Here is a 22,264-nt window from a genome sequence, read left to right as displayed (position 1 = left end):
TACAAACTGAAGGCTGAAATTGATTTTGGGAGTAAATGCCAAAACCATGCAATAATTACAGGCAAAAAAGAAGCTTTTTTCTAGTTTCCAGACAATAACTTGTGTGTAAGTGTATGGATCTCTCTAAAATTGTACTACAAAGTACCATACTACAAAGGGAAGACTGTGATTGAGTTTGAAGGATTTTTTTCTCTCAATTTTTTTAAAGGGGTTCATACTTTTTTTCTCAAATTTTAAAAATTTCAAATTTTTGAAAACTTTCAAGATTTTGCAATAGAGTCTTTTTTTTATTTATAAACCTATCTTATGTTAAAATTTTGATCACAATCCAAATTCAGACAGTATTAAAATTAAGCTTGAACAGTGTGTCCACATTTTTCCCAACCATTCAGGGTTTAACCTCTGCAGTCGTATCAGGCTGCACTCAACAAAGCTTTTTATTGTGGATAAAGGCAATCTTACCTTGTTAATATTTGATTTTGTGTTTTTTGCCGAAGTCTGCATACAAGCCTATAGAATTTTTTTCATTTGTTAAAAATTGTTTTTTGGTGTCAAACTGTACCCACGATATCCATATAAATTGGTGACCAACAAATAATAATCAATGCAGACTAAACACATGGAAATAAGTTAGAGCAAAGACACTTTCTCTCAGACTTTAAAATAACTGACTGATTTTTGACAAATCACGTTAAATTTTTTCCTAAAATAACACCAGCAATATTTGTTTGAGACCTCTGATAAAACACAATAAGGATATTTAGATGAATCATAAAGTTTTAACCAATTTGACTCTAAGGCTGGCTGAAAATGACCGTTTGTCGTCTGCAGTAAAGGGCATTCTTACCCTCCTTACTGCCCCTTCTAATTTTTTTTTAGCCTTTAATTTGTGTTTGACCCTTTCTAGTCCACTTTGGGGCTATTTATTTTTGTGATTTTCTAATACATGTAGATAGACCACTTTCGAGTTTGTCCTTCACCGGAAAAAATCGTAAATTTTGCAATCCTTTATGATTTCATTTACCTGGGTGGAGTTCAATACTGAAGCTGCTACGTAGCGGCTACATAGCTGCTATCAATATCTATGTAGCAACTTGCTTATAGCTACACGTTCAATAGTCAAAATCTACATAGCACTACGTAGCTGCTACGCTATTGAACTCAACCCAGATAGTAGGCTCACCTGTATGCCTGCTCTATTAAATATTTCATGTACTTTCATAATTGTCACTCTGTAGGGTAGTATAGAAATAACCCAAATATTTTGTGCCGTTTAGCATCAAACTTTTTCACCTGTTTGCTCAACAATGAACATGTGCTGGAAGTGATGTTGACTACATTTTGGTCATGTGTTGATGAAAGTCAAATGACAGACTTGTCTAAAAACTGTTTCCCAGAACTGTTGTATTGGTTTGGGGAAAAAAAGACCTGTGTAAAAAGTACATGTTTTATTGATTCTTATATATAATTACAAATACAAAAACAATATGAGACCATATGACAATAAAATGATTGTTAAAAGACATGTTTACATTTCAGGTTATTCCATTAAAATGAATATGGGAGGGTAGAAGTTATTTTTTGTTATGACATTACTTTCAGGGCTCTGAATGGAGATTATTCATATATCATGCAGTGTTCTCCCCAGATATTTCATTTAGCATTCTGGTAAGCAGGGGAAACGGAAATACCTTTTTTTTCTAAAATTATAGCATCACATCTATAAAATAATATAGAAGAACAACACTTCAGATAGCATCACATTACCTTGATGCTAAAAGGCCCTGGGGAGAACACTGATCATTTATTTTTCAAATTTTGATGCTGTTATAAAAATTTTCTCTATTCTTTTCTTCTCTATTCTTTTTCTCCCCCATTGTTTTTTTCTAATTCTTATTGTAATTGCATCCAATAATTCTCTATATTCTTCAAATTTTACCATTTTCAAAATCATTCTCTATCCTCCCTATCTCAGCTCCCAATTATTCTCTTTTCTTTCATTTTTTTAATCTAATTTCATTCTTTAAGTTTTTTTTCTGTCCTCTAATCTGTAACTTTTCCCCATAATTCTATATTCTGAAAACCCATCCAGAACCTCCTGAATGTTGAATGTCTAATCTGAGCAAATAACTCTAAACAAAAATTTGTTTCATTGGAAAGATTTAGAATTCAGATCCTACCCTCCTTATCCATTTTAATGGAATAGCCCATAACATAAACAGGTACATTAAAGGAATAAAAAATACATATTTTAAAATGTTTTACATGGGTAAAATATGTTGTAAAAATAAACATGATAAAATATAATTTAAAAATAAATATGATAAAATATATTGCCAGTCTTAATTCTTACAATAAAATCTTATTACATATCACAATTACATTACAATATGTAAAAAAATAATTGTATAAACAATAAAAAATCTGAGAAAAATATTTATCCACAAAGTCTTTTTAAAAGAATTTCACAAACTGCAAATATGTTTCGACTCTAAAATTTAAGGCTCCAAATAAACAATAATTTGATAATGGGCAATACAATTAACAATAAAGAAAATTTAAAATATACAGTTAAAATTTCATAATTCTTCAAGTTTGTTGCAAAATAATATCAGATAAATATTCAAATCAAAATACAAATCTCATTATTATTTGGACCTTTTGTTCTAAATGTTGTTGGAGAAATGACTGCAAGTGTTTACTGTGGATTCATTTACTGTGGAGCTCTATGGATATCGGTGATGAATACCACTATATTATGACATGTAGCTACTTTATCAATGAAAGAATAAATCTGCTTCCCCTTTTTTGTCCCGAAAATGTTAACATTTATAAGTTTGAACAGCTATTTGCTTGTAATTGTATTAGAAAAACTATGTAAATTTATTAAGAACGTCCAGTAGAAGGTCGTTCCTCCAGGTTAGAACTTCTTGGTATCACTTTATATATGTATATGTAATTCACACATGCTATATAAGTTTGTATATTGTTAATATGTATATGTTCCCTGTAACAATTGTTTTAAGAGAATAAAGTATTCATTCATTCATTTATTTTCATGGGTACCAATTTTTGCAGATTGCAGAAACTTGCATTTTTTCATGGATATTTGTGGTTTTGCCATATTCTGCATATAAACTGATATTTAATTTATAATTTGTTGAACAATTTTATTTGTGGTTCACCTTTATCCACAAAAACCACGTAAATTGGCATCCAACAAATAATACTGAATCCACAGTATATAGAATATCAATACACCTAACACCTCAATAAATATAGGAAGATGTGGTGTGAGTGCCAATGAGACAACTCTCCAAATCTGATTTAAAGGTATATGTAAATGAAAATACATTTAATGCATTTCCTCTGTCCCTTTGAAGATAGAAAAATACATTTGACATATTGTCAAAAACCTATAATTTGAATTTTTGAAGAAAGAAAAAAAAATTGAAGATATCTTAAATTTTGCTTTCTCATTTAAGAAATTGCACTGTTCTGAAAATTGCATTCGAATTCATTTGATATAAAATCTTATCACATAGGTATGGCTACAGCATACATCTGTAATTGTTAACATTTCACTTCATCCAATCTATTCCCAATCCATTAAAAATTGTAAAAATGTTTTGATGGATAGGGTTTCAATTCTAATAAAATTTTCCACTTATTTTTTCCACTCAAACAGCTGATTTTACTGGCCTGATGTCGACTATGGTGGTAGCTTTTTCAGAAGAATGTCAGATAAATTGTCCATTGTTATCAATTTGTCTATAACTTCTAAGTAGGATTTATGCTCCTACAAATGAAAAAAGAATATTTTTATAAACATTTAAACAATATTTTTAAAAACAAATAAGATATTAACAATCAAGAGTTGGAAGACTGTTATGGAATATCCGTTTTTGATGATATAAGATATGTTATACTGCAATCAGCTATTTTGCTATACAGATAATGCTATACTGCAATCAGCTATTTTTCTATACAGATAATGCTATACGTATAAACGTTAGCTTTATACGTCAATGTCCTTCAACTAACCTATAAGCCGCGCTTACTTACCGAAACTACTGAATTTCATCAACAACATCACGTCACAACCATGACATCGTGTAGTAACAATGGCCAAACTATTTTGAATTTAAACTTGTTATGTTTTCAAATCGGTAATTTATATACCATGTTTATCAAATATTATTAATTAAGTTCATTTGACCTTTCTAATTCCTTAAATTGTCAATGTTTTACCGCCTAGACAACGCTCATAGGAAAATACCTCAAAATGGTACCCCAAGAGGGAAATTTCAAACACTTTTTTTAACAATATTTGTTACATATTTTTTTTTTTTTTTTTTTTATCGATTTCAGTATAAAAACAATATACGTATAGTGTCTTGAAATATGAAATTCATTTGTATTCGGCACGAAACAGGGGAAATGCTCAGTATAACCTCGCATTTCTCCCATTTCTAAGCCTCATACAAATAAATTTCATATTTCAAGACACTATACATACCAGTATATTGTCTAATTCCCTGTGTCGTAACTACAATCCCAGCCCATTTCCCCCAATGTAAACTATAGAATAAGACTTATTAATAGGTTTTTACAACATGAGCAATATGACAACCCTTCAAGAGCATCTGAGATCAACCCCAGTTTTTGGTGGGGTTAGTGATGCTTTGTCTTAAGCTTTTTATGTGGTGTTTTGTGTACTATTTATTGTCTTTTGATCTTTTTCTTTTAAAGCCGTGGCTCTGACAGGTTTTTCTTTCGACTTGTGAATTTGAATGTCCCTCTGGTATCTTTCAACACTCTTCTATAGCCACTGTTGCAGCTTAATCACTAATGTACCACTTTCAAGTAAATTTTTTTTTTCATATATAAATAATTACATTAGATGTATGTTTCATTATGATACGTTATTCTGATTGGCTAACAGCACATCTCGTGTTATTCCTTAAGCAATTGCATTACACAATAAAATTTATCATTCACGATGACACAAGGTCCCACAATAAAGTGCACAGGTGAATTAAGTAAAAACTTGATAAAAATCGTGTTTTCATGATCCTAGCTAAAAAATGTAATTATAAGTATTGAATGCTTCTTTTTGTAACTTCATAGGGTTGTAAAAGCGTTGAATGCGCTTCATTCAAAATGTACTTCGGTCAACGCTATTACACCCCAATAAAGTTACAAAAAGAAGCATTCTTTCTTAAATATCAACGAAAAAATATCACCTTGTCAGGATGAACAAAAGATCCTTTTATGAAGTTCACAGACTGTTTATCTTTACTGATGTTCAAACCACATTGTTCACACTGTGTGATCACATGATCAGTATCTGTAAACATAAACAACTTTAAGAGGTTTCCCACAGGATATTTGGATGCTTTTGAGCTAAATGCTGTATTCATAGTCTGCAATGATTGTCTCTAAAATGAAAAGAACAACATTATGAAGGTATTACAAGACATGGATCATGGATACCATTTTTGCATTGAGGAAAACTTGCATTATCATGGTTTTTTAAAAGAATGCCTTGATTCTTTTACAAAATTTGTAATTGTTGGACATTTGAATTTGTGGTTCAAGGGTGACTACAAATTCCACTAAAATTGGTATCCAAAAATAATAATAAATCCACAGTACTAAATTATGGCACTGTTTTATTCAAACATGCATTGTTCTCATAGAGGAAACTCTGACAATTAAATAACAAAGTATATATATAAAAAGAAAGAGATATGCCAATGAGACAATTATCCACCAAAGTCAAAATGATATGGATGTAAGCAATTATCATCATTATATAGAGACAATTTAAAGTCATAAGAAACCTCAAATTAAAAAAAATAATGCATATGTTTTTTTATAACTCAATGGTTAGTTTTCATTATAAAACTTATGTACAGTACATATACTTTTTTCTGAAGAAAATTCTTTAATTTGTTCATATTTAAAAGAAATTAACTTTATTTTAATTGCTTCCTCCAGGAAGCAATTTCCTGACATATTTTCCGTATGTAAAGTGACCTCAGTGTGACCCATCTCGTAAAAATCCAGTGATCGCAATATACATGGATGTCCTTAAAATAAACTATTATCTGATTGTACATGTAAAACACATGCTCAATATCCATGCTTTTTTGTTGATTGTTGAAAAACAGGTGACAATCGTTAAACTTCGGCTTCAAAACAAGAACTAATTAATTACCTGCCATATTTTCACAACAACACTGACCGATTGAAAAAAACTTTGACGATTATATGAAATTTATGCGAAAAAAATGATAAAATTGTGCACAGAAGACTAATTTTATGATGTTTGTATGCATTGGTTCAAGAATTGGAATAGTATTATTTTTCCCTCATCACTTTTTTCATATGACTTTAAAAATTTCATTTCCATTCTCATGTGTGTACTTACAATTGGAAGAAGCTATTCTTCACAGTTAAAACTATGTTACAAAAGTCATTAACAAAGCTTGTTATTTTGAAACAGAGTAGCAAACATACTAAAGATATGTTGCAAAATAATAACTATAATTTCAAACAAGATTTACCTGGATGTTTAAAAGATGGCGATGCATAGCACACAGTAGTATTGGATACCGTTTACATAGATGGTGGTGGAGCAATCGAAGACACCTAACATGATTACCTAGCATGCAGGGTTCTCGCTAAAGATTTTTGAAGGCGAGTCCAGGGACTCGTCATTTTTATCCATGATGAGTCCAACAGCAAGAAGAAAATATTTTATTGCAATATAATGTAACATTTTAGACTCCATTTCCTAACAGAGCAATGAAATGACTGTAAATTCAGATCACTTTTAAACTTTTGCTATAAAATGATGATATTTGTGTTTAACTATGTTCAGTTTATACAAAATATTTCAATCTTGATGCATCTGTGGACTCACCAGTTTTGAATATGGTGAGTCCAGACAGATTTTGATGAGTCCAGGACTCATGGACTCGCCTTAGTGAGAACCCTGGCATGTATTCAATACTGGTCCTATAACACATGCTAATTAGGGATGAAGTCCTGTAAAAAAAATCTGATAAAGTTATCTCTCCTTTTAACTTTTCAAGGAATTTATCTTTTTAAAAACCCTGCAGTAAACATATACATGTAAGAAGTAATATCTTGTATAAATGTTTATTGTCTACTGTTTTTTTTTTTTTTTTTTTTTTGGGGGGGGGGGGATCTCATGCCATTAATTATAAGGTGGAGCATTGAGATATAAAAACAGTAATATTGGATACTGTTTATTCAAATGGTGCTGAAGCAGTCGAAGACACCTAACATGATTTCCTAACATGTACTCAATACTGGTTCTATAACATAAGCTAATAAGGGATGAAGTCCTGTAAAAATGAAAATAGTTTTAAATTATCTCCCCTTTCAATGAATTTATCTTATTAAAGATAATGTTGTAAACATATATGAAACAATTTCCTGTATTAATGTTTATGGTCTATTCTTTTTGGGGAGTCGTATGCCATAAATTAAAAGGGGGAGCACTGAGATATAAAAAAAACAGTAATATTGGATACTGTTTACACAGATGGTGGTGAAGCAATTGAAGACACCTGTCAGACATAATTTCCTAGCATGTATTCAATACTGGTTCTATAACACAGACTAATTAGGGATGAAGTCCTGTAAGCAAAAAATCATAAAGTTATCTCCCCTTTTAACTTTTCAATGAATTGGTCCGAGACCACAATTGTCGTCCCTTGATTTTCGTTGTTCACGAATATAGTCCCTAGTGTTAACAGTGGGTTACTTGCCAATAATTTTTATACCCCTTCCAAATTTATTTCTCCATGTTTAATGCCTCAAATTGTAAGTAGGGGGATGAAATTACACTGTAAAAAAATTTGGGTCCAGAATTTTACAGGAAAGTAGTGGTTCGGTCCAGCTGAAAAAGGTTAAAAATTAGCACTTCGGAAGCTGTCAAAAGATTTCAAGACACCCTAAACACAAAATTGTCCATATTTTGAGTTTGAGGCGATGAAGTTTTCTATAATTTTGATATAATTTGTCCCAAAAGTAGTACAACACACTGTAAAAATTTCATTGAGAAAGCGCAGGTGGGATTTTTTAAATTTTCATTTATGTTCTAAAAGAAATGCACTACGAATTAATTGTGTTCTCGGACCTAAGAGGTGAAGTCTGTAAAAATAGAATCTGTAATTTGGCAACTTCCCTAAATGATTTGGTGGTGTCAATTTGTCAAATAGCATGAAACTAAAGGATTTAAACTTTTATTTTATAGAATATCTGCAAAAATGACCAATTTTGGCATTTTATGGTCAAAATAGGCATTTTAAGGCTTTTTCAATATTGATGCATACATGGCATCCTGACTTTCTATCTGACAGGTTTTCATGTGTCAATACTTGTGTTTCTATGCCTTTATCAAGTTCTTTTACTTGTTTATGAACTCAGAATCTACAGAAAAGAAGATTTAACTCAGACAATATGTACAAAATGTGTTGTATAAATGACCCTTGTCTAACGCCCTGTTTGGATGAAGTCAAAAGTGGGGTTCTTGGTACATAAAATTTGAAGTCCACAATTAAGACCTCACTAAATTTGTATCCAAAGCACTTTACAATGTCTATTGTACCTGTTCCATCTCACATAATATCTTTTTTTTCTTCTGTAGGATAGCAAGTGGTTTAAATATAAGCCTGTTGAGACTAAAATTGCATTCAAGTATTTCATTTAAAAGGCAAAAATCTTTGTATCAGACCATACTCTCTGTAAGAAAAGTTAATTGCAAGAGCCTTTTTGTGCTCAGATTTGTTGTATCATGTCACATGAGTATAGAAATGATAAAAATGACACAATTTTATATTTCTTATAGCCTCAATATGCATTTTTAAATGTAAATATGTGGCACGGCCTAAATTGACCCTTATTTTTTTCCAGTCTTACTTGGCTTAAGACCCTTTTAAACTAATATGATATGTTATTTGTGACTTTTCTTTCCATTTAAAGTACATTCAATACATATGTAAGGATTATTTATAACCAAAAAGCTTCACAAATTTAAAATTGCTGGAAAATATTACATCTTCATGTAAGGCCCCTTTCATTGAAAAACCTCAATTTTAGGCCCAGGCTGATATAAATTTCACTTTTGAATAATTATGCTAAGTCTGATAAATCAAATGAGTACTCTATTGCTTTAAGTACATAATAAATGATATATTAGGGCATTTAAAATGTATTTTTTTGCAATATTTTAATTTTCAAAGCCCATAATGTTGATAGTTGAAATTATTCAATTTTAACGTCAAAATTTAACACGCAAAGATGAGTATTGAATTTAATATATTGTCTATAATATATATCCTATTGTTATGAAACTTTGCAAGCAGTGTTATAATTAATTAAGCTTTGGTCATACCAAGTTTTTTTAAGATTTGTCAACTCTTTCTATCCTATTAGGTCCGAGACCACAATTGTCGTCCCTTGATTTTCGTTGTTCACGAATATAGTCCCTAGTGTTAACAGTGGGTTACTTGCCAATAATTTTTATACCCCTTCCAAATTTATTTCTCCATGTTTAATGCCTCAAATTGTAAGTAGGGGGATGAAATTACACTGTAAAAAAATTTGGGTCCAGAATTTTACAGGAAAGTAGTGGTTCGGTCCAGCTGAAAAAGGTTAAAAATTAGCACTTCGGAAGCTGTCAAAAGATTTCAAGACACCCTAAACACAAAATTGTCCATATTTTGAGTTTGAGGCGATGAAGTTTTCTATAATTTTGATATAATTTGTCCCAAAAGTAGTACAACACACTGTAAAAATTTCATTGAGAAAGCGCAGGTGGGATTTTTTAAATTTTCATTTATGTTCTAAAAGAAATGCACTACGAATTAATTGTGTTCTCGGACCAATTCATCTTTTTAAAAACACTGTTGTAAAAATACATTAAACAATATCCTGCATTAATATTTATTTTCTACTCTTTTTTGTATTTTTTGGAGATTCTCTACAATAAATTTTTAGGGGAAGGGGCATTGAGATTTAAAAAAACCAAACAAGAATGTCCTCCATACAATCTATTTTGCTTCATTGGGATATTATCCTGTCTCGTCATATCCCATATTTCCATTAAACAAGTTAAACTTAGAGAAGTCTGAACTAAATTTGTTCTTGAAACTAATATTATGCACATATGTATAAATATAAAAAAAGACAGTTCTCTCACAAGCAAGCAAAAAACTATTTTTGTGTCTTTTTGGTGTTGGTATACATGTACTACTCTGCCAAAACCACTCTGTGTGTTTGTTAGATGTATTTTTATTTGTATCCATCTGATGAGTTAAATATTTCAACTGATTTTTATAGGTCGTTCTTATGTTGTACTGTTACACCACTATCCAAGGTTAGGGGAAAGTTCAAATCCTGATAGCATATTCAACACCACCACATTCTGTATGGATATGCCTGTCCCAAGTCAGGAGCCTGTAATTCAGTGGTTGTCGTTTGTTGCTGCAATACATATTTGTTTTTTGTACATTTTTTTTTAACATATATATTAAGCCATTAGTTTTCTTGTTTGAATTAATTTACATTTGTTAGTTTATGGATTTTTAAAGCTGACTTTGCAGTATGTCACAGTGTTCTCCCCAGAAATTTTTGATAGCATCACATTTGGCGTAAAAAATAAATTGTATTTTTTTCAATGTAATTTGTCGCGTCGTGGTAATGCTCTATTTCCTTTATGTTAGATACGTTATTGTTTATTACAAAATGTATTATATTGTTTGTATGCTATAGGCCCTTTTTTGGTGAATAAAATATTCTATTCCACCCTATTCTTTGTATCTATATTGTCGAATTCATAACTAAGAATACAATTAAACTAAAACCATGATAACAGTATTTTCAGTTTATGTTTTCTATATTCATTTATAGTTCCAGAAAATTTTTTTTCCTCTTAGGCCAAATAAAAATATATGTGCATAGATACAATTGCACTAAATGTGTAGGAAAAAACACTGGTTCTTATAATCAAAATAAAAGGAAAAAGAAAGTATCATATAGCAATAAAATTTAAATTAAAAAACTTTCTCTATCATGTCTATCAAATATATTGGTTCATGGTCCCAGTTGTTTCCTTTTATCAAAATGATATATATTTTTAACAAAGTTATCTAATTAATAGTCTGTTAATGCTTAGTTTTCTCTTTAGGTATTGTTTTCTGTCTACTGTGCCATTTGTGGATATGTAGTTATCTTAAAATGCGGATTTTTGTCATATCTGGTCCGATTCCGATCAGTAGTTTACACTAAAATATTAAATGGCTGCCGAAAGCAATGAAAAATACGAAAATAAAACAATGTTTGACAAGAGATTGGGAATGAATATGGCGTTTTTAATGCATTAAATGGATGAATCATAAACTTAAGCCAATTATGATCACTTTCTAAAGAAAGTACAAAACTTATATAGTTCAAAATCAAAATTTTCACTCTCGATTTACAACTAGTAATAGGAAGAGAAAGAAAGTAATACTAATATTTTGAAAGTCATAAAAAGATAAGACTCAATCTCTTTTTAAAAGAGAAAAAATGTTTGTTTCTTTGAATTTTCATTTTGCAAACATATATTTTGATTTATTTTATGATTTTCTGACTACATTTTCTCCTTGTCGAAATTTGCGATTGCATACCACGTGGTATTAATCATGTCACTAGTGACAGCTTGGGGTATTAGTGTCCAACCAGTTATCACCTTAAGGGCAATTAACACCTATGTAATCACTTTAAATTGCCTCAATTGTCCGACTTGAAGGGATTACAATTAACGGTGATATATTTTTTTATGATCATAAGCGGTAATTAGATGAAAGTTCACAATTTAGGACATGGCTTTGCCATACAGAAACGAGAAAAATAACATTCTGAAAATAATTATAGCGTCGCAGATATTATTATAGCGTCACAAGAAGAAAATATAGCGCCGCGGTACCGCGACGCTAAAACGGCCTGGGGAGAACACTGGTATGAGCTTTGCTCATTGTTGAAGGTGAACTATAGTTGTTAATTTCTCAATCTGTGTCATTTTGTCTCTTGTGAAGGTGTGTCTAATTAGCAATCATACCACATCTTCGTTTTTTATAATTGTGAAATATGTGCCTTTCTTCACTCTAATAACTATATTTGAATTAAAATAGTTGTTACTTTGACTAGTTTCTATATCTGTCTTACCGTAAATCTTTACTTAAATCATAAAAGTGCATCAAAGCATCAGTCTGACCCAGATTATACAATAAATAAACACTTTCAAACTCCTGTCTGTTGTCATGGTTACCAGGTACAACTGAGTATACATATAATAGTCTTTTTAAACATTCTTGGGTATGCTGGTTGTTAATCTTGGGGTCAAATCTTGCTATTGGCTCTGTACATAATCTATAAATAAAATGACAACTTTATCATGGCCATTTTTAACATCTGAAAATATGAAAATAAATTTGTATATAAAATATCAACTAAAATAATATCTATGCCTACATTAAACAGACATTCAACCATATATGAACCATGACCTATGTCAAACAAGAATGTGTCCCCAGTACATGGATGCCCCACTCTCACTATCATTTCCTTTGTTCAGTGGACCATGAAATTGGGGTCAAAACTCTCATTTGACATTAAAATTAGAAAGATCATATCATAAGGAACATGTGTACTAAGTTTCAAGTTGATTGAAGTTCAACTTCATCAAAAACTACCTTGACTAAAAACTTTAACCTGAAGTGGGACGAACGAAAGTATGGACGATCTGTCAGTCAAACGAACGGTCAAACGGACATACAGACCAGAAAACATAATGCCCCTCTACTATTGTAGGTGGGCCATAAAAAATTAAATCTCCCCCATCTACCATACTTAAGTCAGTTCATTGGATCGGCTCCATAATGTCTTTTGGCTGTAATATTTTGATGGAATCTTGTCTTTTTTTTAATTAGTGGTTAATTTGTTTGTTATTTTTCCGACTTTTTTTTAACATGTATTACTGAGGCCCCTCATGGGGGGGTCCTAGTAATCACATAATCACCATTTTTTTGCCAATATAATCACATAATCATTAAATATTTGCTTATCTTTAGTAATCAAATAATCATAAACTAAAAATACAGTCCTAGGTAATCAAATAATCATGAAATATTTGGCTTAATAATCAAATAATCATTAAAAAAACGGCCAAGTAATCACATAATCAAAAACCCCATGAGGGCCCTCATTACTTATATAATTTTTTAATAAAAAAAAATAAAAAAGGCTGCAATGTTATTTCAAGGTTATTGTACCAACAAATATGACAACATAAACTGTACTTCGAATGATATCACCATTTTCCATAGTTTTGCACTAGACTGTCACATGTCCTGATGTAGTCAGATTTTTAACATGCTAAATCACAAGGTTAAAGTCTCAAGAAAACTTAAAGTTATCTCCCCTTTTAACTTTTCAAAACATGTTACCTTTCTATGCATTTTTTTCTCAGTAGAGATAACCTAGATTACTTTAACTGCTAAATGTGTTTCAACCTTACAAAATATATGAATGCATAAATGTAAAAAGTTATCAAAGGTACCAGGCTTATAATTTAATACGCCAGACACGCATTTCATCTTCATAAGACTCATCAGTGACGCGTAGATCAAAATAGTTATAAAGCCAAGGAAGTACAAATTTGAAGAGCATTGAGGATCCAAAATTCCAGAAAGTTATGACAAATACGGCTTAATACCTTGCCACGCAATTACACATTTTACACATACCCCTTTCCCACGCGATTACACATTTTTACACATACCCCTTTGCCCCGCAATTACACATTTCTACACATCACAGTAAAATCGGTATTACTCTAATTTAAAGGCGAAAATAATGAAATTGTAAAAAGAAACGAGTTGCTGAAAACTTCCCCTTTGTTTTTAATAAAATTTTATGATCGAATAACGTTCAGTGTACGATATTTTTGGAGCAGACGACAGCTGTAGCAGATATTTCGGAAACAAAATGTCCGCCGTTTTCACTGACGCTGACATGTCTGAGCAAAACAGCTTATACTCTGATGAGGGCAGTGACGACAATGAATTATCAAGTGGGGATGAATGGCTGGAGAATTATAATGCTGAAGTCGATCATGGTTCCCCTGACAATACACCCGTGGTATCAGATGAAGAGGCCAATGACGAGGACGATGCAGCTCCCGAAAATGCAGAACTTGTTTGGAGAGAAACATACGAAGAACTTGACATAGACCCCTTTATTCAGATCACTGGTCCATCACACAATCTGAACCCTAATGCCAGTGAGCTTGAGTATTTCAAGCTTTTCTTCGACGATAATATGCTTGAGAAAATTGTGAGCCAAACAAATCAATATGCAGCTCAAAATGGCCCCGACCCACTCTGGAGTGATACCACCCGGGATGAGATTTCGGCTTTTATAGGTGCTTTTTTCATAAGTTAATATTATTCAAAATAATTAAAACTATATTCCACACCTTTCAGAGTTAAAATTTACCAGAAAATCCTGTTTGCCAGATATATATCTGGTTAAATATTTGCACATACTATGTACATAAAAACACAGGCAAAAATTCCAAATTCACTTCAATTTGCCATCATAAACCTTTGAAAGTTGAATAGACTTACCATAATTAAAGAAGAACATATACATTCCAAAGATAATAAACTAGCGAAATATAAAAATCATTTACATGCGGTTTTTAATGCAATTACACTAAAACAAAACGTCAACATGTACACGTTAGAAAAACAAAACAAAAATGTCAAGGACGTAAAATGACGTCAAAAAAATGTGTGTCACATGACGGGCACCTGTCAATACCAAAACAAAATTCCTAAAATAAGAAAGGTCACATAGTGCGCATTTTGTTTTAACTGTACATTGTTGTACATTGTTGTCACGGTAAATAAAGATCTGAAAAATTCTGAAAAGAAAAGTAAATGCTGTATTATTTTAATACGCAACATGTACTTTATTTGGTAATTTATGTTGAAACTGGAATTAGTATTTCACGTATATTTTTTCAGGGATGCAGATATTAATGGGAATAAACCAGCTTCCTGATTATTCCTTTTACTGGTCCAATAATAAGTATTTAGGGAATCAGGGGTTTAAAGAAGTCATGTCAGTAAAACGGTATGAAAAGCTCAACCAATATATCCATTGTAATGATATAGAAACTGATGTCCCTGTAGACCAACCTGGGCACGATAAGCTCCACAAGATACGCCCTCTTATTGATTCATCTCTCCAAAACTTCGCAGCACGATACAACCCAAATAAAAACCAAGCCATTGATGAAGCTATGGTGGCTTATAAAGGAAGATCGGTAGCCAAACAGTATATACCATCAAAACCCACCAAATGGGGATTCAAAGTGTGGATGAGGTGCGATAGTAAATCTGGATATTGTCACAAGTTTGATATTTATATGGGAAAGGAGACGGCTGTTGATAGTACAAAGGGTTTAGGACATCGTGTTGTGGAGAAATTGGCTGAAGATCTACATCATAAAAACCATCATTTGTATTTTGACAGTTACTTTACCTCAATACCATTATTGCAAGATCTGTTAAGCAATGGAATATATGGATGTGGAACCATTCGACAGAACAGAAAAGGCTTTCCACAAGATTTAAAGAACGCCCTGAGGATGCAAACTGGCCAGTTTGTAGGAAGACAAACAGACAATATGGTGGGCGTTGTTTGGATGGACAAGAAACCAGTTAATGTTGTGGCTTCCAATGAGTCATTGATTGAGGTAACCACATCATCATCATCAACTCATCATCATCATCATCATCATGAGGGGGAGGACAGGGGTAAGGGAGACAGGGAGAAAGGGGGTAGGAGAAAGGAGAAAGGGGGTGGGAGAAAGGAGAAAGGGGGTAGGAGAAAGGAGAGGAAGGCTGGGAGAAAGGAGAAAAAGTTGGAGAAAGGAGAAAAAATTAAATATCTCTCCTTTTAAAAAATTTTCTAATATTTCAAGAAAAAATATCTCAAAAGGAGATGTTTTATTCTAATGGGAGAAAGGAGAACGGGGGTAGGAGAAAGGAGAAGAGGGGTGGGAGAAGGGAGAAGGGTACCCCCCCTGTCCTCCCCCTCCATCATCGTCATCATCATCATCCATTGTCGTCGTCGTCATTTTATCATTATTACATCACATATATCATCATTATCATAATTACATCCTTCTTTTTCAGATCTTTTTTCATATATTTCTCATAGTTAAGTTATAACAGGTTCTTCTTTGGGGACCCTGTGTAATACTTTAGATGAGGATATTACCCGTCCCCATCCTTATTCAGGGTAGTTTAAGGTGTAATTGGTATACGCAAACGGAACGGCATGGTACGCAGTTTTCAGGAATTTAGTATTAAGTATTCAGTACGCATTAATTATAAAAAAAGTCTCCTTTTTACTTTTCTTTTGCAGACCAGCACAGTGTGTAAGAACGAGAAGATTGCAAATAGTATTAAATGATCAATTCAAATTTTATTTCAGCTTTAAATGTCTTAATTATGAAAAGTATGAAATAAAATTATTTATTTTTCCAGTGAATTATTTTTTTTGTAGGGAAATACTTGCCAATGTTTTTTTTTAAGTTTTTATAGTTAAATGATTTTAATTATTTGTAGGTAGATACAACAAACAGGAGACAGAAAGATGGGACAAATGCCCGCGTTACAAGGCCGCGCGTAGTTACAAATTACCAGGAAAATTTCAGAGGGGTTGACATCTCTGATCAATTACGTGCAAAATATTCAATTGGTAGGCCATCTAAAAAATGGTGGAAATATTTAATGAATTTCATAATAGATCTTTGTATTGTGAACTCATTTATTGTAAAGGCGGAAACAGAGGTTCCGCAAGTAGCCCGTACTAAAAAGAGGTATAGGCAATTGGACTTCAGGATAAATTTGTCAACACAACTTATAGGGAATTTCGCACGATTGAGGACACCAGCACCACCAATGAGACCGCGAGCAACACACGCTCATTTGAAATTGGGCCGCAAACGTTCCACATGCAAACTTTGCACAATAACAGGAGAGAAGAAGCGTAAAACAACACAAATGGGATGTGAAAAATGTGATAAACATTTATGTTCAGCTGAATGTCACAACACATTCCATGTTAATATTGGGATCGGAGTTGTCACGGAAGAATAATGAGTCAGAATGATTTGAAATTATAGAGCAATTCATGTTGTGCATTTGAAAACACATATCAAACTTGCCAAAATTTGTTATAAATACCATTAACATATACTTCTTATAGAATTCAGAAAAAAGACAGAATACATGGGCTTAATTTGGTGCTGCCAAATTGTGTCAATAAATATGTAATGAGTAATCTTTCTTCTCTACTCTGTGTTCAGACCTGACATGCATGGTGTTTAATAATCAATGCTATCGTATTTTGGTATATATGACTTTGTCGTCGTTCGTCTGTTAAGTTTTGGCTCCCGTAATTTTTATTTGATTCAAAGTTATTATAAATTAATCATCTTCTTCTTTATAAGACAGTGCATTAGCTCCATTCTACAAGAGAACCATTTGATCTTGATAGCTATCAGTACACTAAAATGAATGTACAGTTGATCATCTTAAATACAGGCTGAAAAAGAAAACAAAATACATACTTTATAAATGCCCGGTAACTAGGCCACCCTCTGTACCTCTGTGATTGTCACTCCGTGATGATTTATTCTGTACTTTATTTATATGACTATTAAACTTCACTACATATGATACTTATTATTTACAAAATTCAATTTTGACTGGAAAAAAATGGTACTTATTACTTACAAAACTCAAATTTGACTTGAAAAAAAAAATGTCCTATTGATTACGTAGTAACCACACAACCGATATTTACCAAATAAAAACCATAAGATGAAGAAATGTTTAATTTGGTTCTGTTCATTTGGCCTTAATTTTCGTGAGGATCCTTTTCCTTTTTTGATGAGGTAAACACAATCAAAAATATTTACGATTTAATTTTGATTAAAATGCATAGCAAAATTTTCAGGAAATATTTTTCTTTGTGTTCAACTATCAAAAACAAAAAATAAGCCTGAATTATATCATATGGCCGATTCCAAATAAACAATAAAAGTTTAAACATTTCTACATCTTGTGGTGTTTGTTTCATAAAAATCGATCATGTAGTTACTTCACAATATTTTTTGAAAAAAAAATCGATTTTAGATGAAATAAGTTTATATTTTTTAAGTGAGAATTCTTTTTTTTTCCCAAAATTTGTAGAATTCCTTTAAATTTATAAGTTGGGTGATTCCATGCATTAATCGCCATTTCCGTTTGTTGATTATATTATAAGCAAAAGGTGCTCCAGACAGTGGAGGAATGTATTCACAAGAAAGAAAGCAGGACTTCCATACATACTTCTACGGCATAAATCAGTTAGGGGATACGCAATATTGATTTGTCAATGAAACAATTCACATCAACTTTGGTGCAATTAATATTTGATTAAACAAAAATACACGATTAAATCCTTTGATGGGTGGACAGCATCATTATAATATGAAAAGGTACAGTTTCAAATTAACAAATCAATATTTAAGCAAAGCTTTAATTGTCAGTTTCGGCCCATACACACACATTTACATACGTGCTAGTGCATTTCCAAGTGAACAACGTCGCGTATTTATGCTTTGCGGGAAAACGACTGTAACGTGACGTTACTGTTGCCTGGTAAGTAAAAAACATCAAAAAATAAATGCGTGGCAAAGTGTTAAGTAATCTATGCCTGAGATAAGAAAATCCGTAGTATTTTGAATAATTCATAATTTTGTTAACAGGAAATTTATAAATTTATAAAAACTTTTTATATACTCCTACCTGTATCCAGCATAGATATGAAATCTTGCTATTTTTTCTAGGATGTTTATCCCACTGCTGTCCCCTATATTTTGTATCACCATGTCTTGACGGATGCATCGTAATCGGTCAAATACAAAATCGTAAATATCTTTCCAGGCAACATCTTTTTTTGCTGTTATACTAAAAATTAAAAAGAAACAAGTGAAACTGCAAGCTACTGCTCACTGGTGATACCACCGACGCAAGTGGATAATTTTAATAGTGTAAAAATATGTAAGTGTTCCATAAACAGGAAGTTGTTGAGTGATGAATCTGAAAATACATCACAAGGTATAGCTGATATATATAAACCCTGAAACCAAATTTCAGAAATCCTTAAGCTTGTATTGTTGTTCCTGAGAAAAATGTGACGAAAAATATTCATGGGACAGATGGACTGACAGACAGAGGTAAAACAGTATATCCCCACAGTGTTTCTAATCAGTTTAAATCCATCCCCTTAGTATATTACCACTGTCTTTCATTTATATTATATAATAACTGTCTTTTGATGAGGTAAATATGTAGTTTTATTGCATAGCAATATAATATTTCCCACAGAAAGTAACCAAAAGTTAGCGTGCAATAAATTCTATTATAAAATCTAAATAAATCTCATATTCACTGAGGTCAATGGCCGAAGTGAATGTCAATAAGTTTTTCAAAAGTCAATTAAACTACATATTTACTAAAACAAAGGACAGCAACTGTTTAATTCCATGTTCAGAAAGAGACACATGTGTATTTAAAAACAGTTATTTTCTAAAACCTATTGTACGTCAAACATTTTAATGTTATTACATTGTATACACAGAAAAGCATGCTATGTTTTCCATGATGAATATACTTTATTAGCAGGTGAATACACTTTTATTCAATATCCAATTCATATAGAAACCCTACTCAAATTTTATCAATATGGAATAAATAAAATGTTTGCCTTTAGCTATTGGTCAACTGCAAATTTCACTCAATGCTAGTGTGGATGTCACTTGAGTTTCATAATAATATCTGCAATTTATTTTACTAACCTACCAAGAAGATAATCAACAGTTCTGACTAAAACTTCTGGAGGTCGAAGATCATTGGGTCCAGGGTCACGTTTGCCTGCTGCTGGCCTACTGTATTCTTTAACCATTTTATCTGTATCAGTCTGAAGCCTAAAAATACAAAGAAAATGTAAAATAAATACAAAATTATCACCCCCCAAAAATCCCTCTTGCTGGTTTTGAGTGATTCCTTGTTAGACAGTTTGAGGGTCTTGATGCAGATTTTCTTCATTTTCTGTTTTTTTTCATGTCATTTTTCTCTTTCCCATGCATTATTTTGAAGTCTTTTTATTTGTTATACATTATTCTAGATCTCTATTCCTTTCAACTGACAAACTATATGCATTATTTTGCATTTAAGGAAAACAAACAACTTTGAAGGTTGACAAGGTTTCTTTGCAAAATTCTTCATATACAAGCCTTTTAAATTTGTACTTTTATAAAAATTGTTAAAAATTTAAAAGTTTGTTTTTTTACTAAAATTGGTATCCAAATTCATATTTAATGACTCCACGTACATGAATAGCAGAAAATGCTTACCCTGTCTATGCATCCAGTCTAGACATTTTTTTACTTTGATTAAATGTATTTTCTTTATGAATTAACTGAAATGTGTTAACCTCATTCATGCACTATTAAAGCTTGTTAAAAATAAAGTCAAATCGTCCAGAAAATTTAAAACAGATTTTAGAATAAAAAAAATAATACCAGTATTCTATTTGTGTTACATGTGTTACAAACAGTTACCTTCCATTTTGTACTGTCTTTTCAAGGAAATGTACTAATCTTTCTCTAGTTCTTCTGAAAAATAAAAAAATAAAAACAGAGAATTATTTAGATTAAGAGTTTATTTAGAATTCTAAAAAAAATCAAAGGTTAAGATCTTGCGATGTTACTCCAGTGTTGTCATATTTAGTTTTATTTTGACTCTTATGTGACCAATTATGAATGGTCACACCATTGTGATCATGTATAAACAATAAAGGTAAGATTGTGATTGATATTCATATAATTAAGAAATCATCTTTCAATCAGTTTAATTAAGGTCTGGAGCTGGCATGTCAGTAATTGCTAGTAGTCTTTTGTTTTTATCAGTTTCTTTTGTTACCTTATCTGACATTGAACTCTGACTTAAACTGAGTTTTATTGCTCATATTTCTTCTGTGTGTTTCTTTATTCTACATTGTCTAGATGTATAGGGGAGGGTTGAAATGTCACAAGACATGTTTAACCCCACCACATTTTAGCGCCGAGCCCGTCAGGAGTTGCTCGAATCTATTAGTCTTAAAGACACAATTTTTATCAAGGGGCCAGTTAAGGCCCACTTCTTGGTGCAGAATTATCTCAGTGTGTTGAAGACCCATTGGTGGCCTTCAGCTGTTGTCTGCTCTTTGACATATTTCCATTCTCAATTTTTATTTTCAGTCTCTACACTCTCACAAAACACAAATACTGTCTTCTATGAGTGTAAAGGCAGTCTGAAGTACATGTCTGTAGAGTGTAGAGCACCAGAGCCAATTTGTCATTTGGTGGATTATATGGGGACATAGTCCCCAACTATGATAGAAAAACTATAAAAAAGTTTTAGTGGGATTGACAGCCTAGAAAACTGCATATAATGGAATTTCGTCAACGCCTGAAATTTTTCTAAAATGCAAGTTAAGTCATGTAAGTACCTTGTGTTAAATTAAGGTATATAAGATTTTTTTTTCTGAGAAGAGTGGTTCAAGTGCCTGTGTTGAGAGGGGATAGGACCTTTATCGGGACTCCGGGATCAGGTGTTTTTAAGCTCGGGATTTTGGGATTGACCCTTTCGGGATTCCGAGAATTCTTTTTTTAAATTTCGGGACCTCAGGATTTCGTTTTTTTTAATCCCTGGATTTCGGGAATTCGTGTTTTTAAGCTCGGGATTTCGGGATCAGGACCCCTCCTACCCTCCCTCTGTGTTGTCAGGATACCAGGATATTTTTATGAAATATAACCCTGAATACGTCTCCAAAGTCTGATTTAAATATGCATTTTCTAAAATCAAGCTAACAGGTAGAGTAAATAATGATCTTACAGCTCTATCTCAGCTGGTGGGCACATAAAGTTGCAAGTTCCCACTTTGCAATTTCCAAAATTTTTGTTTTCGTTCATGTTCAAAGTAAAATAAATGCTTTTATACAACTAAATTTTAGTCTGAGATAAAAGCGCTTAGCAGAGCATGGGATGTATTTTATAAAATTAATACCGAAATCGAAA

At 31.9% G+C, this 22,264-nt stretch overlaps 1 protein-coding gene across 1 annotated transcript; it reads right to left on the bottom strand.

Moving 5' to 3' along the window:
- Positions 1 to 1,433: 1,433 nt before the first annotated feature.
- Positions 1,434 to 22,205, bottom strand: LOC143051629 (SAC3 domain-containing protein 1-like). The gene is made up of 9 exons (XM_076224527.1): positions 22,083 to 22,205; positions 20,768 to 20,821; positions 20,003 to 20,131; positions 18,951 to 19,112; positions 12,247 to 12,450; positions 7,012 to 7,056; positions 6,573 to 6,678; positions 5,247 to 5,441; positions 1,434 to 3,799 (listed from the first exon to the last, which is right to left on the bottom strand). The coding sequence occupies exons 1-9, from the start codon at positions 22,157 to 22,159 to the stop codon at positions 3,713 to 3,715; spliced, it is 1,059 nt and encodes a 352-aa protein (XP_076080642.1). The 5' UTR covers positions 22,160 to 22,205; the 3' UTR covers positions 1,434 to 3,712.
- Between the last annotated feature and the right edge of the window lie 59 nt (positions 22,206 to 22,264).

Source organism: Mytilus galloprovincialis, chromosome 11 (assembly GCF_965363235.1).
Source record: "Mytilus galloprovincialis chromosome 11, xbMytGall1.hap1.1, whole genome shotgun sequence".
NCBI lineage: Eukaryota > Metazoa > Mollusca > Bivalvia > Mytilida > Mytilidae > Mytilus > Mytilus galloprovincialis.
Note: the sequence above shows the minus strand (reverse complement) of the source record. Positions and strands in the feature narration are given on the sequence as shown.

What these genes read in the sequence shown, in the direction of transcription:
- LOC143051629 (XM_076224527.1), bottom strand. Translation starts at nt 22,159, where the DNA reads ATGAACGAAAACAAAAATTTTGGAAATTGCAAAGTGGGAACTTGCAAC. An exon ending in AAGACAGTACAAAATGGAAG is followed by an intron (nt 20,132 to 20,767) that starts GTAACTGTTTGT and finishes TTGTATTTTTAG; the next exon opens with GCTTCAGACTGATACAGATA. An exon ending in GCCATCTTTTAAACATCCAG is followed by an intron (nt 5,442 to 6,572) that starts GTAAATCTTGTT and finishes TTTTCATTTTAG; the next exon opens with AGACAATCATTGCAGACTAT.